This window comes from Oncorhynchus kisutch, linkage group LG14, assembly GCF_002021735.2.
Source record: "Oncorhynchus kisutch isolate 150728-3 linkage group LG14, Okis_V2, whole genome shotgun sequence".
Classification (NCBI taxonomy): domain Eukaryota; kingdom Metazoa; phylum Chordata; class Actinopteri; order Salmoniformes; family Salmonidae; genus Oncorhynchus; species Oncorhynchus kisutch.
In genome coordinates, this window is record NC_034187.2 from 57,507,054 (window position 1) to 57,531,352 (window position 24,299).

Here is a 24,299-nt window from a genome sequence, read left to right on the forward strand (position 1 = left end):
TTTCTCACTAACAGTCCCCGTGTGGATCAAGAATGGTCCAAGGACACCCAGCCAACTTGATACAACTGTGGGAAGCATTGGAGCCAGCATCCCTGTGGAACACTTTCGACACCTTGTAGGGTCCATGCCCTGACAAATTGAGGCTGTTGTGAGGGCAATGCAATATTAAAGGTGTTCCTAATGTTTAGTATACTCAGTGTTTCTCTCATTTGATGAATTTTGCATAAATGTGAAGAGTGGAATGTCATTTAATTGGGAAACTAGAAACCTACTGCAACACAAATTACTAGTCTGAATATGTAATTATCACACATTAAAAAACAATTTGATTTATTGAATGAGTCATGCATTTAGTTTCAACCACAAATGAAAAGTTAAACAATCAGGAAGCTTAAGTGTTGTGTTTTGATACAATGTAAAGTGGACAATTGCTTCCCCTGTACATTCTAAATGTCTTTAGTATCAAGGACAAAGGCACTCCATATCAACCATAGTTAATTACTGGAAAAAATGCTTTGCTTGGTGTGGACCAATTCTGTATAAAACCCATGTCTCTTTCAGGAGGGCACAATGTTCAGAACTTAGAAGGCAGACATCACTTTCTATTTGAAAACAAGTGATCTATACAATACATTTCTATCTGGAGCAGTCTGAACATCGTTCTGCACTGAATTTAGCCCTTGGCCTCAGTGTCATCTGAATGGACAAGCATGTACCTGGTGTGACACTGGACAAGGACAAAATTCTGCTTCTCAAATGGGGAAACAAAATCAACACAAAAGGTTTGACAGACAGCACCCGCTCCAGCAAAGATAAAATGCACTTTATAGAATAAGGTTAGGGTTGGAATTAATGAAGGGAAAAGCAATGCAGTAGTAGTGTTTAGAGAAGAGTAAGCGGGAGTGTTAAACTTCTGATAAAAGCACTTCCTGGGTACATGACCTGCATGCCCTTGTCCCAACTGTTGCATTGATAAAAGTTGTACCTCTCGTACGTCAAGGCATCGGTTCTCTCACAGGAATGACTGCATGAGAGAAAAGTTGTCACTTTTGCTACACACAAAAGCCCCCCCACCAACGACTCAGCTTTCAAACATGAGACATGAGCAGGTAATATAAGTTATAGGCTAAGCATGTAGCTCTTGAAACCACTCTCTTCAATACATGTGTGTTTGAGACCACAAGGGGAAAAAAAAGTCACATAAAGGAAGTTGACTTGTGATTGTGAGCTCATACTGTTCAAAACAAAAGGAGAAATAAAACAGACCAAGACAAACGGACAGGAATGAGAAATCACTCCCATTATTTACATAATCTGCTCAAGGACAACCCTCGCTCTAAATTGGCCCGAGTTATTCACAGGAATGCATCGGAGCCAACCAGAGAGGAAAGTGTTGAGCATTCTTTAAATATGCAACCTAAGTTAACAAACCATACAACAATAATGCATTAATAATCACATTTCGTTAGAGATTAGTGGAACATCAATGTTGAGTGTTTGCATAAATTTAACCACAGGTAGCCATTTTGGTTCAACATAACTCAAGTGCTCATCACTATGCTAGCGTTCCTTCAAGTATGGTGGTTTAAAGAGTGAAACAAGCAAAGCAAAGTTCTACATGATGCATGTTGGTATAACACAGTCGGCATATTAAATGGTAAAACATTCTGCCCTTTCCTGATAGTCTGTGATGCTTATTCAGTAAGGACAAGAGTCCATGGAGAACTGAGATAAAGAACTTTCTATTTCATGGTATTTCTATCTATAACACTAAATGTGTTACAGATGTGCTCTACTGAACGAGCCTCAGTTGTCCAAAACCCAGATTGAAATGAAACTGCACCTGTTATCAAGGATGGGAACAAAAACACATACAACCAGCAGCTTTGCTGCATATGCTTGGACCCCTAATAAGAGATGAGTTGGTCCTAGTTCACAACTTTCCAGTTTAAACATTGTTCAAAATGTATTAAACCTTGGATTAAGGAGTTGTTTTCCCTGACAGATAACACTCATACACCAATGGTTTTTAATAGTCCTTTTTCCCCCCTCTCTTCGGGCTGGCTCATTCTTGAGAACCATAGACATTTTCAGAGAACAAAGAAAATGTCCATTAGAAAACCTCCGCAAATGATATGTCTTGTGCTTTCTTTGTCGTTACACAGTGGCTTCTCAAAGTCCATTTTGCTCTCTAAGAACAAAAATAAGTCAATATATTCAATATGCACTGCTTTGTGACGCTCTTGCACAATTGGTCCACAGTTTTTCGTCTTCCATCCATTCTGATAAGTCTTCTTGGCTCCTCTGAATATAGACCACTCCCTCTCCAGTGTTGCCCCTCCCCCTTTTCAATGAAGTACCTCCTCTGATATTGATACTTAATCCTTTTCGTGTGTGTGATTTGAACTGTGCGTTATGCCTCGTTTTAGAACAGTCAATGCGCTAAAAGTCCTATGGATAGGAGGACAAGAGGGAGAGAAGGTGCGGACCCCCCCCCCTCCACAAGGCCAAAACAAGGAGGGGGAAAACAGAGGTCCGTCTAAGACAAAGAACATACATAGTTCGCAAACAGGACCTTGTTGCACTTGTCTATACAAGAGTCCATTTTCCTAAATGTGCTGCTATGGCAAGCACACATGCGTGAGTCCATATGCACAGGTTACCACCATCTTTATATGCATGTTCGCTTGCTCGCACATGTGGTTGTCCCATGTGGTAGAGTTTGGTGTGGAACTGTTCACATGATGCCGTTGGTGAAGTACTGGAAGCCGTCGTAAAGCTTGGTGGTGATGGAGCGCATGGAGCCATCCACCATCTGCTCCACCAGCACCTGTAGCTGCTCCTCCGTCAGGCTCATGTGGAAACGCTCCTTCAGGTGGCGGATGGTGCTGGAGCCATGGAAGCAGGGCAGGTGAGAGCCTGGTGGGGTGGGGGGGGACCCAGGGAGAGGGAGTCAGAGGAGTTGCAATACCAAGACCACAGAAAAAGATAGATCATGTTTATGGAAAACCAACACAACACACTGCTCATGCGAATATACGGTTTTAGCTAACAGTACCTTGCTGCATGATCTCCACTATTTGGACCACTTTCTCCATGTGTTTGCGAGCAGCTATCAGGCCCTGGAGCATCAGCACCTTGTAGTAGTTGAACATGTCTCCATCCAGGCCTCCCATCACCTGAGAGATAACCACAGACAAGAGGTTAGTCTTTACACATACAAAACCAACAGGTTATGCAGGCTACTGCAGCTAACCAGCAAACTCATTGTCGCCAATAGCGTCTTCGAACACTGACAGATGTATTTACGCAGATTGTTAGGGAGCTAGTTGTATGATCAATTCCACAGTGTTTTCCGGTTTACACTTTTATATGACAATGCAATTTTGCATGCAGTAGGATTTATTTGACTCACATCCACAAATTCACTGGTGAGCTTAAAAGCAGAGGTCTCAAAGCCCAGGTTCCTGGGAGAGCTGGACAGGATGAAGCCAAAGTCAATGTGGATGATATGGCCCTCCGAGTCGAGGAGGATGTTTCCATTGTGTCTGGAAAAATGGAGATAGGGGATAGGGGGACTGAATAAACAGTTTAGGAATACAGGAGAGGGTGGGATGTGGTAGTTGAGATCAGACCACAAAAACAGTTTACACAGGCAGCCCAATTCTGACACTTCTGCCTAATTATTGGAAAAAGATCAGAATTGTGCAGCCTGTGTAAACACAGCCAAACAGGCTCAAAGACAAAGGAAGAGGGGAAATGGAACATGAGTAATATAACTAGTGAAACTGAAGAGGGGTGAGAAGGGAGGGCTGCCCACCTGTCTTTAACCTGCAGCAGGTAGCAGATGAGACTGTAGCCGGCGCAGCTCTGCACAAAGTTGCGCCGGGCGGTGAGGAAGGCCTCGTTGGTGTAACTGCCATGCTCCTGCAGGAAGTAATCCAGCAGAGACAGCTGACTCTGCTTCCTCACCTGGAGCACAGAGATAGCATTTGGCATAAAATAGCAACAGACACCGTAGTCCGTTAGAAAAAGCTACCGACACGGCATTCCAGTGTGTGATCAAACCATTACTAATATTCCCAAAATCTGTCATCCCAAGAGGAACTGGACTACAAAGCTAAACAACTCAGCCTGAAGTTATTGTTAGGCAACTTTGTCATGAGATCAAGTGCCCAATTGGGTCCATTTCATTTTCTCTGCTCACCTGGTGCAGAGACACAGCGTTCAGCACAGGCTCAATCATCCCGCTGTCTGATGACATCACCAGGATCTTATAGGGCTTGATCCACAGGGGGACGCGCTCCTGCTCCCAGATGGACTGGAGAGGATAGAGGAGAAGTGGAGTGAATTAGTGAGTGAACACTAATAATACTACCACAGAGGACTTTTCTGTGGAATGGGACTCTACTGTGGCGAGTCAAGTACCTGTAGCTGGCTGAGCACCTGGAAGGCCAGTAGCTCTTGCCTCAGGTCGTCCCCACACTTCACGATGACTGACAGCAGCCGCCAGTTTGGCAGGTGACCGTAAGGGGAGCCCTCCCTTATCCGCCTGAGGGATGGAGAGAGAGGAAGGAAATAGTAAGGAAACAGCAAATGACTTGACAATGCATTGTTCTTCGCTGAACTAAGAGAGGTGCACAATTGGCCCAGTGTCGTCCAGGATAGGCCGTCATTGTAAATAAGAATGTTTTAACTGACTTGCCTAGTTAAATTAAGGTTAAATAAAAAAGTGGGATAGACATGCATCCTCAGTGGGGGATTGTGTATGCCCACCAATTTTCTGTATCTTCTAGTAATTCCATTTCTATGTACCAATCACCCACCTGACTTTCTCCTTCCAGGGCTCCTTGAGCGCCACAGCGGACGGGTCCTCTGGATCTTTCCGGAACGTTGTGGGGGTGTGGGCCAGGTTCTCTGACAGACGTCGCCTAAGACAAAAGAAACACGTGGTTGTAAAACTATAACAAGAATGTCTTAATTCTGTCTGACAGTGACACTATACCTGATGTCGCCGGCGGCGATGAAGACAGGCTCCTTGCTCTCCGTGCTGGTGATGCTGTCCACAGAGAACTGGGAAATGTTGTCACTGCTACTGGTGTGGCCTTCTGGGAGCTGGAACCATAGGACCCCAGGGTTAAAGTACATTCAAATCTGATTCACTCCCTCCTTCCCTTACAGCCTAGTCATCAAAATGTTACTTGAAGAAGTCACATTGTGCCACACGGTACCTCCACTTCCAGCTCGCCAATGTCATCCACGGACCAGGCCTCGTCGTCGTTGTCGTAGTTGGGCACAGTGGAGAAGCTGACGGCGCGCTGCTCGGCTGTGATGCCAATGCACTCCGGGAGGAGGTTGTCCGCAGAGCGGGCACTGCGGATGCGCGTCTCTGGTATGCGCAGGGGAATGCCGGATGTCTCGAATCTCTCGCACTCCAGCACCTCCACGTAGATGATGTATGGGGCCTGAGAGGAAGGGGAGAAAGAAGAGGTCAGAAGGCATACTTAGGGACTGGAGTTCTAGACCTATTTTTCTAAGACACATTTAAGCAGGAAGTTCCATTGACAAAGAGCATTGGGGCCCACTCCATTTACACTCAAGGCTCCTCAGGAAATTAATAACAAAAACTAACGTGTCAAACTACTAGGTCTTCTGGTCACCTTGTTTTTGGAGCCTGTAGTATGTGTTTACCTCATACATATATATTACAACAAGTCGCCTCACCTTGTCTTTGGAGTTGAGCACCACGGCCTGTGTGTGGGGCATGCGCACCACGTGGTGGTCGAAGGCTGCAGTGGGCAGCCAGACGCGGGCGGGCAGCTTGTAGTTGAGCTGTGACAGCTCTGAGATGAGCTGCCAGGTCTTCTGCTCCTTGGTGGGCAGTGTGGCCAGCTGCTTTCCGATGCTTATCAGAGACTTGATGAACGCCCTCTGCGGCGTCAGGCGCAGCGGCTACAGAGAGGAGGAGAGTTAGAATCTCGATCAAGACCGATGTCTTTTTGTGTTCTGAAGAAATGTACAATGAGTTACAGCAAATAACAAGTGGCACAACTTTCAGGTCCTTTCCTGAATGACTACAAAAACAAATTAAAAGGCTGAGAAAGGAGGGAGGAAGATGGGTATGATGGGAATTGAATGGAGGATGTTTTAGGAGCGGAATCAGAAGAGAACCAAGGGAGGTATAAGACTAAGAATGCATGGGCACAGGAAGAAGGAAGCAAATAAATTCTGTCAAACCATTGCAGTACCACAATAGTTAAAATGATAGAGTTGAGCGACACCCAGATACCTTGGAGATGTTTAGTCAACTTATGGTGTCCAATATTCATATCTAAAGTATGAGCAATATTCAATACCATTATAATAGGTAAAACGACAGAGGAAGTTATTATTCTACAGTCCACCATTAAGGCTACTTTGAAATTAGATAACCTTATGATTGAGATGTTACCATTTAAAAACGCTTAAAAAATATAAAAAAATTAATGGAAACATTGAATCAAGATCCAAGTAGGCTAACATATGGGACGGTTAACATTGTTAAAATACTTAACACACAAGAAAGAAAAAAGGTAGACTCAATTAAATGTGTTGCCACGAGCAGCACTGCAGATATTGAGATGAGCGAGATTCAAGACTTTGCGCTCACACAGTCGCACTGCTACAGCATGGTAGCCAGGTGACCAAAACAACGAAGAAGTTGAGCCTCGCGCTTCTCCTCGTTGTTGCAGAAATTCACCCACAATGCGGTTTACTTTCTGCATCTACGTTATACCGCTGAGTTACCTTTAATACCAGGTAGGACAATTTTTGCAGCATGAACTACTGCCAGTGGCATGATTGTGGCTTAGGACTACCATGTAAAATGTGTAAACATTGTGTGTCAACATTGCATGTGACACAGGATCAAGGACAACAACCACACGAGCCACTGCCTGTTCACCCCGCTATCCACCAGAAGGCGAGGTCAGTACAGGTGCAGCAAAGCTGGGACACTGAAAAACAGCTTCTATCTCAAGGCCATCGGACTGTTAAACAGCCATCACTAACAGTGGCTGCTGCCAACATACAGACTCAAATCTCTTACCACTTTAATAAGATTACTTCATTTTAAAAAGTATCACTGGTCACTTTAAATACCACTTGAATAAATGTTTACATACCCTACATTACTCATCTCATATGTATATACTGTATTTTATACCATCTACTGCATCTTGCCTACAGCCATTGCTCATCCATATATGTACATACTCTTAATCATCCCTTTACGTGTGTGTGTGTGTGTGTGTGTGTGTGTGTGTGTGTGTGTGTGTATAGAAGGTAGTCATTGTGAATTTGTTAGATATTACTGCACTGTTGGAACTAGACGCATAAGCATTTCGCTACACTTGCATTAACATCTGCATGTGACCAATCTTTCGTTTAGTACAGGTTACTCCAGGTGTCTTTACATTTAGCAGAGTCTCCCGATTCCAAAAATCCCAGGAGTATTTAAAAAAACATGACGCAAGTTATCCGATTATAGAGCGAAAACGCAAGGGGTTAGAGACCATTGAACTACATGCCAATGTCCATATTAGTATCCTACAGAGAAATCATGCCCAATGCATGCATTTTTTAGTTGGTGTGGACATTGAAACAGAGCCTTAAAAGGTGGCGTTGACATACATGGGTTAGGCCTTTTGGGCTGTATTACCGCCACACCGGCAGTCACGGGTCATGACCGCAGTTAAATTCCATGACAGTTGGGAATGGTAATCCCAATCCAAAACTGCACAAATGAATGGCACTGATGGATTGCCTACCAAACTTGCTAATGGCCCGGAACTCAGCACTCTATTGTCCCTCTAATCACATCATGATTGAATTTGCAATAATCTAAATGATGAGGACAAATAGTGACTGGAGTTAAAGTTCCTGGTCCCGAAATGGACCAGACCCAATATGCATATTTTTAAAACATCTTCCCAAAAAGACAACTGGTTCGAGCAGAGTGAGGGAAGCAGCAGAAAAGACAATTGTTTTGCTACTTTATTCAACCGGAGCCATAGAGACAGAAGCTGTAGGCTGTTAGTGAGTGGAGAAAGTTCGGTCTGTCGGTCGGTGTGTGTGAGAACATGTAAGTAAGACATGGGAGGCTCGGAGCACTATGAGCCTAGAGGCACAGGAGGTAGAGACCGCAACCCCTTAACTTCTTGCTAGTTATTTATCCTCCCATCCGATTACACAGTACCTGTCTTGACTGCATCAAACCCAGAGAAGCAAGCGAACTAGGCTAATTGAGGCTAGCCATAAAATTCACTGTCCTACAGTTATATGTAGGCTAACTCCACTCCGATTATAGCATAAATGGCAGCATACCGGTTGGCTTTTGGTCGTTGTAACCCTTCTCATTTCCCTTTTAATTCCATCTTCCATTGATTAGATCTCCCCCTCTTACAAATCAAGATACAGAGCTGCATCCCATTTTGAATTTTAAGACACTCCCAGGTTTATAGGCCTATCACAACTAAATAATGGATTTTATTGTGATGGCTATATAAAATGTATTAGACTTTCTAAAATCTAGATGTCCCAAAAAGGCACACTAAACATGTTTATGTTAAAAAGGTCAATTACCGTGAGAACGGCAGTCATTTGCATGACTATTACCGCCTGACAATTTCATGACCGCCACAGCCCTAGTTAGGCATATTCATAAGCACTGATTTTCCAGAATGAGGAACCCGTATTTCATAGGATTTCCTTGGTATTTTTGTGTTGACAGGCAAACCAAGCAGCTTCCTTTGCGTTCTACTGCCTTTCCTGTGAAGATGTATTTTTCTGGATCATGACCAAACGGCAAACTGCCTGAACATTATTTCCAGTGGACAGGATGTCCTGTTGAGGAAGGGTCCCTGAGTGTTCCTGGGACCCGATTCCCCTTTTCAAACCAATCAACTGTTCTAAACAGAAAAATAACTAAACTGATTCTGGACCAGTGCTTAACGAGGCAAAATTATTTGTTTTACAAACAAATAAAGTGGCTGGGTAATACTTCCCTAAATGAAATTCATAGATTTGAAAAGGTTGAGTGGATACCTGCTCTATCATAGAGTCGAGATTAGGCCTGGCTTGCAGTCAGCGTTCTAATTCATCCCAAAGGTGTTCGATGGGGTTGAGGTCGGGGCTCTGTGCAGGCCAGTCAATTTCTTCCACACCGATTGACAATTTTGTATGAACCTCGCTTTGTGCATGGGAGCATTGACATGATGAAACATGAAAAGATCCTTCCCCAAACTGTTGCCACAAAGTTGGAAGCACAGAATTGTCTAGAATGTATCCTGTAGCGTTAACATTTCCCTTCACCAGAACTAAGGTGCCTAGCCTGAATCATGAAAAACAGCTCCAGACCATTATTCCACCACCAAACTTTACAGTCGGCACTATGCATTTGGGCAGGTAGTGTTCACCTGGCATCCGTCAAACCCAGATTCGTCCGTCCGACTGCCAGATGGTGGGTAGCCTAGTGGTTAGAGCGTTGGGCCAGTAAACAAAAGGTTGCTGGATCAAATCCCAGAGCTGACAGGGTACAAATCTGTTGTGCCCCTGAACAAGGCAGTTGACGGCCTACCGGAGGACAGCGGGTTATTGTAAATAAGAATTTGTTCTTAACTGACTTGCCTAGTTAAATAAAAAAAAGTGAAATGTAATGGATCACTCCAGCGAACGCGTTTCCAATGGCGATGAGCTTCACACCACTCCAGCCGACGCTTGGCATCGCGATCTTAGGCTTGTTTGCGGCTGCTCTGCCATGGAAACCCATTTTATGAAGCGCCCGACAAAGTTATTGTGCTGACGTTGCTTCCAGATACAGTTTGGAACTCGGTAGCGAGTGCTGCAAGAGAGGACATACGATTTGCTACGCACTTCAGCACCCGCCACTTCTGTTCTGTGAGCTTGTGGCGCCTACCACTTCTGTTCTGTGAGCTTGTGGCGCCTACCACTTCGCGGCGCACCCGTTGTTGCTCCTAGATATCTCTACTTCACAATAACAGAGCTTACAATTGACCAGCTCTAGCAGGGCAGAAATTTGACCAACTGACTTGTTGGAAAGGTGGCCTCTTATGACGGTGCCATGTTGAAAGTCGCTGAGCTCAGTAAGGCCATTCTAATGCCAATGTTTCTCTATGGAGATTGCATGGCTGTGTGCCCGATTATACTTTTGGTGCTTAAGGACACAAAAATAGGTTGAGCTACTCGTGTCGCCCTCTTGTGACGCATTTCAGGAGTCTAGCCAAAATGAGCAATTAGCTGCACCCCCAATAGACATGTAACCAAAGTACATGTTGCTGATGACAACTACATTGGGGATAGAGTCGACAGGGAGACAGAGCCCGAGGCTTGGGTTACCTGCAGAACGCAACAAGGTGTGGCAGAAATACATTGTCTGTGCATATACGTCAGCAGTAGAGCACATGTCCTTTGAACCTGCAGTCCAGGTGATTTTTGTAACACGTTGCCCAGTGTTTAACGCGGTATTCTAAGGGTGGAGCTAATCTGGAGACAACAGATAGCTCCTCTGTACTAGCCTGTCTGATAAGGAAGTCAGTCTAAAGACTTACAACTGATTTCACAGCAGTCAAATCAATGTTGAGGCATTTGCCTTCCACCGAATGTCTTGATGTCCAAGTCAACAATGCAGGGCTCGACATTAACACTTGTTCCGAACGGATAAGTAAAACATTTATATAAAAACACATACAAAACCAGTCAAAAGTTTTAGAACACCTACTCATTCAAGGATTTTTATTTGTACTATTTTCTACATTGTAGAATAATAGCAAAGACAAAACTAGGAATTAACACATGGAATCATGTAGTAACTAAAAAAAAAAAGAAAGTGTTAAACCAATTAAAATATATTTTATATTTGAGATTCTTCAAATAGCCACCCTTTGCACTGATGGCGGCTTTGCACACTCTTGCCATTCTCTCAACCAGCTTCATGAGGATGTCACCTGGAATGCATTTCAATTAACAGGTGTGCCTCATTAAAAGTTACATTTGTGGAAGATAGCCCTAAAAGTTAATTACACAGAAGATAGCCCTATTTGGTAAAATACCAAGTTCATATTATGGCAAGAACCGCTCAAATAAGCAAAGAGTCCATCATTACTGTAAGAAATTAAGGTCAGTCAATACAGATCAAGAACTTTGAAAGTTTCTTTAAAAAAAACGTCAAGCTCTATAATGAAACTGGCTCTCATGAGGGTCGCCACAGGAAAGGAAGACCCAGAGTTACCTCTGCTGCAGAGGATAAGATTAGATTCACCAGCCTAAGAAATTGCAGCCCAAATAAATGCTTCACAGAGTTCAAGTAACAGACACATCAAGAATTCAGAGGAGACTGCGTGAAGCAGGCCTTCATGGTCAAATTGCTACAAAGAAACCACTACTAAAAGGACAGCAAGAAGGAAAATAAACTTGCTTGGGCCAAGAAACCAAATGTTTTTTTATTTTTGGTTCCAAACCCGGTGTCTTTGTGAGACGCGGTGTGGGTGAACGGATTATCTCCGCATGTGTATTTCCACAGTGAAGCATGGAGGTGGTGGTGTGATGGTGCTTTGCTGGTGACACTGATTTATTTAGAATTCAAGGCACACTTAACCAGAATGTCTACCATAGCATTCTGCAGCGATACGCCATCCCCATCTAGTTTGGTCTTAGTGGGACTATCATTTGTTTTTGAACAGGACAATGACCCAACACACGTCCAGGCAGTGTAAGGGCTATTTGACCAAGAAGGAGATTGACGGAGTGCTGCATCAGATGACCTGTCCTCCACAATTCCCCAACCAAATTGAGATGGTTTGGGATGAGTCAGACCGTAGTGTGAAAGAAAAGCAGCCAACAAGGGCTCAGCATGTGGGAACTCCTTCAAGACTGTTGGAAAAGCATTTCAGGTGAAGCTGGTTGAGAGAATGCCAAATGTGCAAAGCTGCCATCAAGGCAAAGGGTGGCTATTTGAAGAATTTCAAATATAAAGATACATTTTGATTTGTTTAACACTTTTTGGGTTACTACATGATTCCATATGTGTTATTTCATAGTTGATGTCTCCACTTTCTACAATATAGAAAATAGTAAAAATAAAGAAAACCCTTGAATGAGTAGGTGTTCTAAAACTTTTGACCGGTAGTGTATGTTTACATTGAAACCCACTCTGGGGAAAAAGGGAGCCATCTGAATCCACCAGTGCCCCAGCCCAGTGGCTGTTGCCAAGACAACATGAGGGGGCAGGAAGAGGGAAGTAGTGAGGCAGAGAAGGCATGCTGGGCACTGACAGCTTAGCCCAGACTGTAAACAAAAGGGCCGTTATGCAACACACAACCCAACCTGCACTGTGGGGGCGGTTCCACTCACATTACAGTGCGGCTCAAAATGGTGGACATATTTCACAGCATTCTTCTTCCTCTTCACTGTGATTGGTGCCTCTTGGTTTTTCCCTCACTATTGCAATCCAGCCAGAGGCCAAGTAAAAAGATCAAAACAAAACTAGTCAGTTCTTAGGCAAATAACCAGGACTAACAAGATGGCAAGTGAAGCCTTAGCAAAAAGGACTATCAGTACAGTATGTATTATTACAAAGCAAAATGGACTGCTTGCCATCCAACTAGTGATCACTAGTTTCTAAACAGAGGCCCAAACAATGAGACTTCCCATAACGCTTGCGAAGCAGACTCTGCCGACCAGACCGGGGTTTGGCAAGTCAATGGGAGAAGTGACAAATATAAACTTTGTTGTTAATTTGCCAGGTCGCAATTGTAAATGAGAACTTGTTCTCAACTTGCCTACCTGGTTAAATAAAGGTAAAATAAATAAATACATTTTTTACAAAAAAATCCAAAACATAGATTCGAGCCGAGCTTAAGTAGCAGAAACTGTAATTACTACAACCTCGAAAGTGACACGTTTTTATTTCCAACAAAACCAACTTTATATCAAAAGGAGTGCCTTTGATTTGACAGCTTGCACGACCGTTAGGTCCTGTGCAGAAACACATTGGGTCTTTGCTACCTAACGTTGCCATGACATCACCTACTAGGGTGATCGGGTATTTCTATTGGAGAAGCAGTTTCTACCCATCTTTGCTAATAAATCCTAAAGAGCAAAGTCAATTAAATGAAGCGCCCTTGAACTCCTTTGGGCTGTTGGTTGCCTTCTGTGGATTGTTATTGTGCCCTACAGGATTCTTCACAGCACCGACACAGATTAAACAGGGATCACTGGCCACAACGTCAGCAGGGAGGTTTGATGCAGGCAGAAGTGGGGAAGGGAGGGGAGGAAAAGAGAGAGGGAGAGTGAAAGAGGATATTAGCTGAGAGAGGGATTGGTAGAGGATATTAAAAAGGATGACAAAAACAGAGAGGTGGGAGGGGAAACATTAGTAGTAGCGAGATAATGCATAACGCAGCAAGATGTCTTGGAGTCCACTTGCCCAGAAAGTCTATCATTTTTTATTTTTTTTAAGGCGTGTAACTGTGAGGACAGTAAAATATATCAAAGAGGGGAGCGGGACCATCACTCTGCTCTGGTTCAGGACATTGTCCCATCTAAAACTACCCCATTTTATTTCTCATAAAATAACTGATCCCTGATGAGAGAGAGGACTGGCAGAAGGCTGCAAGCCAGAGAAACAGTGAGACTGAGAGAAAGGCCAGACAAGGGGAAGCACACAAACTCTCCATGATTCTTTCCCTGTGCACTCAAAGCAATCATAGGGAAACTAGTCTGAAAGTGTCTCTTCCAACCAAGAGGCATGGCTTTTATACGATTTACCACAAGGACTATATCACTCGTCAACACTGACAAATCCTGCCAACACACAAACATGCTCACAAAAGCATCTGCTAAAACAATCCAATGTCTGCAATGATAGAAAGTGACCAATTTTTTCACCATCTCTCCATTCAAGAGGGACCCACCCTCAACCTCACTCTGACACCAGCTGCAGAGCAATCTGGCTGAGAAGTCCAGCCAAAATGGAGAGGGAGGAGACTGCACGCCCAAAACAATAGGGAGGGAACTCTGGAGATGTGGGACAGATGCTACCTAACCCCAAACCCTTTATTAGTTAGGCTGAGGGTAGTCTGGCTAGACCATATGAAAGATCTGGAATAGAGCTCCTCAAGGTCCAACACTTGTAATCCCGGGCTCCCAGAGAATGTTCCATTTTGACAGAACAGTTTTTCCATATGGAAGAGGCCGCACCTGCGAATAATAAAAGTATTGCTGGCACAGCACAATCCAGAATGGTTGAACCAAGTTTCCCACAGTGTTATGTAGGACAACTACTTCCTACTGACACAGATGGAGAAAAACTTGGGATTCAGGGTAGGGGTTCAAATTCCTCAACTAAAATCCACACAGGGTTTACTGTGCTTTATCATACATAGGGACTATAAAAAGAGAACATGTATGCAACAGGCCTACTATTAAAAGACATTATTAAAAACAAAACAAAGACATTCTATACTCAACAACTGACACCACTCTCCCGTCCCTCTCAGCATGGCAAAATATGTTAAGGCACTCACCTCATCGTAGCCGCTTTCCACCTTGGGGTTGCTGGCTGTTCTCTTGAGGCTAGTCCCCAGGCTCGTGCAATGCGTGGCGTCTGACTTGGACCGCTGGTGTGTCCGCTTGGAAGGCGAGAGGTAGGCATCGGCAGGGATGATTTGGCTGTCGGGGGCCAGGGACGGCTTCATGGTGTGCCGCTGGTGGTGGTGAATGCGGGCACCGACCCGCAGGCCAGGCCTGGCATCCACACCTTTAGAAACTGCATGGGGCTTTAGTTCATCTGAGAGGATTAGCTTGCGCAGCTTGGTGCCGCGAGAGTGGCGCTGGGTAGAGATGTGCATGTCGGAGGAGTAGGCGCCGAGCAGCCATGCCGTCTGCAGGGAGAAGGCAATGCTCTGGCGGCAGCGGTGCACCACATAGGGTCGGATGGCGTCGCCCATATCCTCGTCCATGTGGACGTACATGTTGAGCAGCTGGGGCAGGTGGAAGTCCACGTCTTCGTCCGAGAAGCTGAAGAGGCGGTTGCCAATGTAGGCCTGGACACCGGGCTCTTTGGACTTGTACAGGTAGGACATGGCCATGGAGACGTCGAAGAGCTTAGATTCAAAGAGCCGCAAAAGCAAGGACTGCTTGGCCGCCGCAGAGGACTGGTCGCCATTCTGTTGTTGCGACTGAGGGCATGTCTGCGTAATTTGTCGGGGAGGGTCACGCTTTTCTTCTTCCTCCTCCTCTTTAATCGAACCTGTGTCACAAGGCTGTTGTGACGGAGGGCATTTCTGCGTTATTTGTTGAGGAGAATAACATAGTTCTTCCTCTTTAGTGGAACCCGTGTTGCAAGGCTCCATGTATACGGTCTCTTTGGGCAGCCGCCATTGTGGGCTGCACTTTTGCAACAACTCCGGTTCTTCCTCAACCTTCAGGAGTTTGACCTTCTGCAGGACCTCCTGGCAAGCCTTCAAGGCCACTTCGGGATTGATGACCAGGTCCAGCACCACAGCGTCCTCAGATATGATGTCCAGAGGAGGGCTGCAGCCCCGCATGCCATCGCTGTCGCTGCTGCTGCAGCCACTAGGGCTGGAGCTTCTGGGACTGGAAGATGACTGGTGCTGGTTGGGGCAGTCCGAGGAGCAGTCTGAGCAGGAGAACGAGGAAGAAGAGGATCCAGGTGAGGAAGGGCAGGAAAATGTGGAGGTGGAGGACAGCGAGGGGCTGAGGTAAAGTGCCTCGATCTGGGCAGGGGAGAGAGACACTTCCATGTCAGCCATGGCGGCAGTCAAATCTGGAAGAAGGAGAGATGAGTCAGTGAACCAAGAGACCAGTGTACAAACAGGGGGTGGGGGGAAATGACATCACATAGATTTGTTAAGTTATGCTTGCTCTTGAAGTCATACATACATTCTATAATTTTACTGAACAAGTCAGTTTTTCGCCATTTGAAAAATTTTCATTATCTGGAATATAAGATGGGTGCCTTTCTCCATGACCAAGTATACTGAACAAAAATATTTTAAAAATGCAACATGTAAAGTGTTGGTCCCTTTTATCACGAGCTGAAACAAAAGATCCCAGAAATGTTCAATACGCACAAAAGCTTATTTCTCACATTTCTGTTAGTGAGCATTTCTCCTATGCCAAGGTAATCCAGCCACCTAACAGGCGTGGCATATCAAGAAGCTGATTAACAGCACAATTATTACACAGGGCACTTTTTACTGGGGACAATAAATAGGCCACCAAATATTTTTGCAATTTGTCACACAACACCACAGATGTCTCAAGTTGAGGGAGCATGCAATTGGATATGATGTTTCCACCCCCATGACCCCACGGCTGCACGGCCAAGTTCCCCCAGAATGGGTCTGAGCCAATGAATCAAAAGCCTCACAGATGTGCTTGAGGCCCTTTCCAATTCCTGGGGGAACGGAAAGGATTAGAGCATTACGCAACCAGGCAGATTCACCTAATTTCTTTAAGGGGAGAGGATGGTACTTATGTGAGTGTCCATGACAGCATTTCCAGTCAAAATGTCTGGGAAAGTAAGCTCAAGATTTCACATCCATTGTGTGTCCATCATTCATAAATAGAAATGTCAGGAGAACAAAATGCTAGTCATTTTCAGCAAACAGGGAGATGGGCACTTTTCATAAAATCTCTGCTAAAGCTAGGGTTTTGCCTTAAAATACTATTATGTAGTATTTAATAGGAATTCAAGGGGGGGCTAAACGATGGAGGCTAAAACCAGGCCTTTTTGGATGGATAGATTTCTATAATGAGAATTTGGGGTGAAATGTACTCAATTCTGGAAAAAATGTAAAATGTATTCAAAATAAGACACTGTGCCATAAACTAGGCATCAGTCTTCAGAATTATAGTGGTTTGTTGCAAATACATAATGGTATTCTAACGGAATTTGCTACTGCCATTGTTAAAACTGGTTTAATGAGAATCACATGCAGTCAAGTACGGGGCTGGAAACTGTGTGCAAATGTCACCTATTTATACCACAGGTCTGACCAATAACAGTGAAAAAGATGATAAATCACTTCTTTTATCTGTACCTTCAAAGTTTGACACTTATAACCGACTGAAAGTGGACCTATGGCTTCCACATCATCCCCCTTTGCTGCTATTACAGCTTCCACTCTTCTGGGAAAACTTTCCACTACATGTTGGAACATTGGAAGCAAGTCCCCGCAGCATTCAGCCACAGGAGCATTGTATGGACCTCCCTTTGTATACAGGGGCATTGTTATGCTGAAACAAGAAAAGGGCCTTCCCCAAACTGTTGCCACAAAGTTGGAAGTACAGAATTGACTAGAATGTCATTGTATGCTGTAGCGTTAAGATTTCCCTTCACTGGAACTAAGGGGCCTTGCCCAAATCATGAAACAGACCCAGACCATTATTCCTCCACCAAAGTTTAGTTGGCACTATGCAGTTGGGGAGGTAGCGTTCTCAAAGCATCCGCCAAACCCAGATTAGTCCGTCCGACTGCCAGATGGTGACGTGTAAATTCATCACTTCAGAGAACACGTTGACACTGCTCCAGAGTCCAATGGCAGTGAGCTTTACACCACGCTTGGCATTGTATAGGCTGATCTTAGGCTTGTGTGTGCCTGCTCGGCCATGGAAACCCATTTCATGAAGCTCCAGCCGAGCAGTTCTTGTGCTGACGTTGCTTCCAGAGGCAGTTTGAAACTCGATAGTGAGTGTTGCAACTGAGGACAGAAATTGTTATGCACTACGCACTTCAGCACTCAGTGGTCCCGTTCCGTGAGCTTATGTGGCCTACCACTTTGCGGCTGAGCCGTTGTTTCTCCTAGACGTTTCCATGTCACAATAACAGCACTTACAGTTGACCGGGGCAGCTCTAGCAGGGCAGAAATTTGACAAACCTTTTGTTGGAAAGGTGGCATCCTATGACAGTGCCACGTTGAATGTCACTGAGCTCTTCAGTAAGGCCATTCTATTGCAAATGTTTGTCTAGGGAGATTGCATGGCTGTGTACTCAATTGTTTACGTCGGTCAGCAACGGGTGTGGATGAAATAGCCAAATCTATTCATTTGAAGGGGTGTCCACACACACAATGTTGTGTAGAGGTTGTTCTCTCCAGCGATGTCTGTTCAAAGGTCCCGTCCATCCCTGCAGTTTCAGAGAATCAGAGGGCACTGATACGCCACAGCTAAGCTGAACAGTATGTGGCATACACATTGCCATTCCAGCCTCAACTTTGAAAGAACACAAGTAATCTACCTCCCCCTCAATGCCTGCATTTTAACACTTAGCCTACATGTTAAGCACAGACCACAATACAATATTCTGACACTTATTTCAGGTGCCAAGAACACATTGTGCTATTAGCCTAAGCCTGTTCTTATTACTACAGCTTTAGAGTCAAAAGGTATAAGCTAGGCCAAGCCTAATTAATTCAGCCAACCAATGTTGTTTTAGAAGCCGATCTGAGATTAGCACACAATGGAGATTGACTTTCCCGTGCCTATAGGCCTAGAGTATCAATTAACAGTGACACGTGCCGAAAGCTCTGATTTGGTACTGATAAGATTACACATTGACCTCCAATGACATTCCCACAAATGTTACTACAGCACAGAAAGCTCTTTCAAAAAAATGTATTGCTCAGAGATATGGATAGACCTGCCTAATAGTTATTAAGATAAATGTTTAACCGACTTTACAAGCTGTAACCTAGGCCACGACTCATTCTTGTGGGACGTGCTTGATGTTCCGATTTCATGAGTGATGTGTCAGTTGACACCATCAGAAATTCTTTATGTGGAATTTCTGGAAGTAAATATTTACAGCAATTAAAAATATATATATTTTAAAATGTGCACTTTGACAAGTGAAGGCCATGCGAGGCTCTGTGGTTGTAATGGTTGCACACTCGGCCAACTGTATAATACAGCACAGATCATGATTAAACAAGCATTATGAAATAATGGAGCCCGTGCCGGCTCCTCCAGGCAGTGTATGGGACGATGGCTTCCAGATGTGGGGTTTGGAGGATGTAAGAGTGGGCGTCTGCCTCCTTTCTTCCTCCACACAGCTGCTGCACTCTGCAGGAAATTGGTCTGCTGCGCCACAGAGCAAGTCAAATACAGTACAGGCAAGAGAGCCTCCAACAAGAAGAGAGCATCAACAAGTGTGGGTGTGAGCATGTCAGAGGCAGTGAGAAAGTTATTTACCAGACCAAAGGTTTGAGGCAGATTTGCACTTGCACCTTTATTGTGGTTGGGTGGTAAAGGCTGGAGTGAAATGCAGGGTGTTCACTGTTACCAATCTCACTCCAAACACAAACAACATCTAACCTAGTTGGACTGACCAACCAGCGATGTAGGAGGAGGAGCCCATCTGCTGTCCTTCCCTCCTGAATGCCAACCTCAGTTATCGGGAATCTAGTTGTACACTGGCTGAAGACAGAATTATCACCCCTTAAACAGCATGTAAAAACTTTTTGGAAAACGACCATTCCACTGACCCCGTAACATACAAAAGCTTGTATGTCTAGAGCATTTTCACTGCCACAAATTAAGGCATTTAGAGAAGGTGAAAATGAGTGTGACAGGTGGTCCTGTGTAGCTCAGTTGGTAGAGGATGGTGCTTGCAATGTCGGGGTCGTGGGCTCGATTCCCGTGGGGGACCCGTATGAAAACGTATGCACTCACTACTTAGTAAGTTGCTATGGATAAGAGGATCTGCTAAATTACTCAAATGTAGGAGAAATAGAATTTCAGCCTGTATTTACTATCTTTAAATTTGTTTTCATGTATATAGTGTGGACACTGGACAGTCAAAATAACAGGAAGGGCAGTTATATCAAGCGCACAAAGCCCTACATCTCTCATGTCTCTGTTTATTATTTAATGAGGTAGTGGCACACTGGCACACCCAGGCAGAAAACACTGATTGGGGTCTCGCTTGCGCTCCGAAACCGTGACCAGGAGGATCAGTTACTTCAGTCTTTCCATCACAGCACAGATGGTAAAGTTCCTCTGCTATAGCAGGGGAGTGAGTAATCTGGCACCGGTTCAAATCATGATCTCTCATACATTAGGACTTCACCAAGAAAATCCCCTGGCTATTAGAAGACCTACATTGAATAAACTGAATGATATTTACATGCCATTTTAGAGTGGGAATGTGTGGTTGTGTCGTCAATAAATCAACAAAAACCCTCCAACATACATCTCCAGTAGGCAGCTTGTCCATATAGCGCTAGCCTAGTAAAATTTTATTCAATAGAAGCGAGCAACCAAACAGGAAGAGAACTGGCTGGCTTATTCTTTTAAATTACTCTTCCATGTCCATATGCCGGTAGACAGACGGTCCTTTTTTGTATTTCTCTTGTGTTTTTGTTCTATTACATTGTTATTGATCACTGCATTGTTCGGTTTAGAGTTTACAAGAACGGTATTTCACTCTACTTGTGCATGTGACATTAAAACTTGTGCTCTTGAAATTCAGTGTTCGATTGAACACAGATGGGCAGGTAGGTATACAATGCCTGAACTAAATGTCACATTGTCACCAAAAATACAAGTAATGTTTGCAGTGAACTTGGTCTATCTTGTCTGGATAAAACACAATCCTGATTATACACCATTTTGGTGTTTCTTTTAGGGGACATGGGTTGGTATCAGAGTAAGTGAGTTGAGTGGTCGGAAATCACGTTCATCGCTCATGGAGCAGTACTTACACACCGCTCCAGCGTTCCACCACTCCGCAAAAAAATAAATAAACGTTCCTAGAGCAAATGGAGAAAAAAATAACTGCCGCTCCATTCATAAAAAGAAAAGAAAATCACAATTTAACCAACACCCACCCATCTACCTGGACATACCATTTGGTTTTGAAATAATGAAACCAAACTATATGATTTGAATGAAAATTATTTTAATAAATATGAAAGGGTGAATGTAAGAAGCAGTCATTTCAAATAGGCTACATGTCGTATTAAAAAGAATAAACACTAAATTGGTTAGGAGCCAGGAAGCCTAAGGAGGAACGAAAAGGAATTATTATTTAGGCTATTTTCTTCAAGGCTATAGCCTACAAAGAAATACATTGTGAAGCATTTGCGACACTGGGCTGGTAGGGACATTTAGTTGTATTAAATCCTTATTAGTCTATAAAATGTACATATATGCTGTGACTTCGAATTAAATACAAATTAAATGAAGAATGCCTTATTAGGCTGTCTACAGTGTCGTTGCATTAATTATTTTGAAACACAAGTTAGGTCAGGCTCAAGCGATGGTGGCAGCAGGCCAGCAGCGGAGAATATCCTGTCCACATTCTTGCCAGGTGAGCAGAGAAAGAGAGAGCTATACATACACGTTTTGTTTAGGCAAAATAACCTAATCAAAACAGAAAGCGGGAATATGCCATGGCTATTGGGCCAAAATAAATGTATAGATAATATAACAAAAATGAAGTAAACTTTTAAGAGGTCTGATTTGTTTATAAATACTTTGATACAATGACACACTTAGGCATCTACCCACCTAATTTATTTATTTTAGCATGTGCAAGTAGCAAGTACACCATCATGCTTTCGGGATATGTGCATTTTCTGATCCCACAATGATTGTTTCGTTGTGGACACTACATCACTGCTCTCCATCTTGGTCCTTATCTTTTTAAGTCACCTTGATTTTGGACCTGTGTGTTTCATCAGTTTCTTTATGAAAATATTTAGTGAACTCCATGACGAGTAACATAAGCAAGGGGCTATAGAAGTATACAAGCAGACTACAAATGCATGCTACCCGGGCATGCCCTGAAGTGAGCGCTACTGGAACGAAATCAGCGCTCCAGTCAATTGGGGCACGCTCCGTTCACATACTCTGGTTGGTATTGCAAATGCTTGGTGCACTGTAAGATAAACCACCTGAAAGTGAATCTGTTTGCTTGGACATAACCAAGGGAACAAAGTGCATGATTCTATATTCTTCAGTTACAAATGACCAGGCAAATAATCCATTTACCTAACTAGGAGGAATGATGACATCTCCATGAAACTGATAGAGGGGTCAATTCTCGAGCGTTAATGATGGACTGGTGTGACGTCTCGTCCTGGGCAAAGTGTCAAGAGGCACGTGCAGTTCAAAACAGTGCACTAAGGTAACCATCCGTCATGTTAGACTCCTAAACCGGCATTATATATTTTTAAAAATGTTTAAAGTACATAGACGATAGCTAACTGGTTACGCTTTAAAGTCAGTTGTTGGCTATAGCCAGAGAGGAATAGGCGAAACCAATCAACTATAATATATTTACTATGGAGATGTAATTTAGGCAATAATCTGGTTTACTAGCTATCAAGGCGTGCCACAACGCCATCGTCATTAGTCACAGCAGCTAAGTAGCTAACGTTACCTATCAAACAATCAAAATCCACGTCACTGCCCAATGCACACCTGAGCATGACTAGCGTCCATTGTTCGGCTAATGTTCACAGAAGGCCAGTTCAACAATATCTCACAATATCTAGCTAACGTTAGCTAGCTGCGTGAGAGAACCAGGCTAGCCGCCCCCATAGCCCAGCACTTCTGTTAACTAGCTACCACTTAAAATATCCTGAATGCTATAAATAGTAGGCTAGATTCTTCAAAATCACTGGCTTCAACCTCCCGTCGTAAAAAAAAAAATTTTAAGAGACAAATCCATTCATATTGCTCAACTCAAAAAGAGCAAATAAAGGCTTGCTTCTCTGACTGATTTGCTCGCTAACGTTACTGCGTCGCCCAGGAAGAGAAAACATTCTTTGCTAAACAGACCAGCTGAAGCAACAAATATTAGTTGTTGAAACACTAACGTTGGGTAAGTAAATTAAATACATTAAAACAAACTTACCTTCTCGACAAACAATGTCGATTTTAGGGTCTCAATCAATCCATTGGATTTGTAATTCCATTTGGAACGACTCTAGCTCCCCAGGTCGAATCTCAATCTAATGCTGCGCAAATTCCGAAAGAAATGCCTTCCTCCAGCTGACGGATCCGCCTCAAAATATTTAAAAGAACTGTTGACGCCAGCGTTATCACATCAATGGGCAGAGAATCTGAGCGAACACATCCCTTGGCATGAAACCAACGTTTGATGCGTCATTGGTCCTATCTGTTCAGTACCAAAGTCATACATACATAAACACAAATGATGGTTTATGGTCTCTACTTTACATTGTGTGATTTGAAAAGAAAATCTCAGAATAACCAATGTTGGAAATAAATAACATTGGAATATCGACTTGCTATGTCACAACTTTCTCCAAAACTCAACCTAGAATAAAATCACGAGTCTTTGGAATCTTCCCAAATGAGTTGTGTGACTTCTCTCTGCGTATCAGGAAGACTTTATATTTGTCTTGTGCACTCACTGCGTTAATTTGCATATGTCCGTGGCAGTGGAGTCTGGTGGGAGGAGCTATAGGAGGATGTGCTCATTGTAATGGCTGGATTGGAATAAATGGAACCGTATCAAACACATCAAATATATGGAAACCACATTTTTGATTCAGTTCCACTAATTCAATTCCAGCCATTACAAAAAGCCTGTCCTCCTATACCTCTTCCCACCAGCCTCCACTGGTCTGTGCATAGTATGCCACCCGGTGGCCAATGTGGGAAGAGACACCAGTCCTTGGCCTGAACCCTCATTTCCCTTTTACTCCACTGTGGTACAGTAAAATCACTGGTACCAGTAAAACGGGTGAATTTCTGTAAATTGGTTGACCATTGGGACCAGAAAGGGCATTGTGGTACACTACCCAAACTACAAGGAAATGAATAGACAATACATAACATACCTTTCATAATTCAGGGCTGCAATTCTGAAAATACTTTGGCAGGAAAAAAAACAACATTTTGGGACCCTTAGCCACTGTGGCCAGGCAGAGCAAACTTCAATTCAATCATTGATTTACCTCTTGGCAATCATTGACTGAATTTGATTCATATGACTGTAGAATCTCCTTACTCTCCAGTGATAGCATCTGGTCTGGAAGAGCTTAATATGGGTTCTGAGATTAGGAAGAGCTCAAAGCAAAGGCCTCTTGAACATGAATTATACGTACCCATTAATTCTTGGAAGAATATAGCTTCCCACTGGGCACAGACGTCAAATCAACGTCTATTCCACGTTGGTTCAACGTCATTTAAATGAAGTGGAAACAACATTGATTCAACCAATTTGTGCCCAGTGGGTTATAAAT

General features: G+C 43.7%; 1 protein-coding gene across 1 annotated transcript; it reads right to left on the reverse strand.

Annotated features, from left to right (window-relative positions):
- Positions 1–300: 300 nt before the first annotated feature.
- On the reverse strand, positions 301–23,400 carry LOC109875840 (phosphatidylinositol 4-kinase beta-like). Its single transcript, XM_020468257.2, has 12 exons — positions 22,943–23,400; positions 14,583–15,844; positions 5,725–5,952; positions 5,232–5,465; positions 5,006–5,115; positions 4,827–4,931; positions 4,429–4,552; positions 4,208–4,321; positions 3,821–3,972; positions 3,416–3,548; positions 3,059–3,179; positions 301–2,919 (listed from the first exon to the last, which is right to left on the reverse strand). The coding sequence occupies exons 2-12, from the start codon at positions 15,828–15,830 to the stop codon at positions 2,738–2,740; spliced, it is 2,751 nt and encodes a 916-aa protein (XP_020323846.1). The 5' UTR covers positions 15,831–15,844; positions 22,943–23,400; the 3' UTR covers positions 301–2,737.
- Positions 23,401–24,299: the final 899 nt, after the last annotated feature.

Bases quoted from the DNA above. Each gene is read 5' to 3' on its own strand.
- LOC109875840 (XM_020468257.2), bottom strand. From the start codon at position 15,830: ATGGCTGACATGGAAGTGTCTCTCTCCCCTGCCCAGATCGAGGCACTT. The intron at 5,953-14,582 runs GTGAGTGCCTTA...TCCTCTCTGTAG, and splicing joins TGGAAAGCGGCTACGATGAG to CCGCTGCGCCTGACGCCGCA. The intron at 5,116-5,231 runs GTACCGTGTGGC...CTATGGTTCCAG, and splicing joins TTGGCGAGCTGGAAGTGGAG to CTCCCAGAAGGCCACACCAG.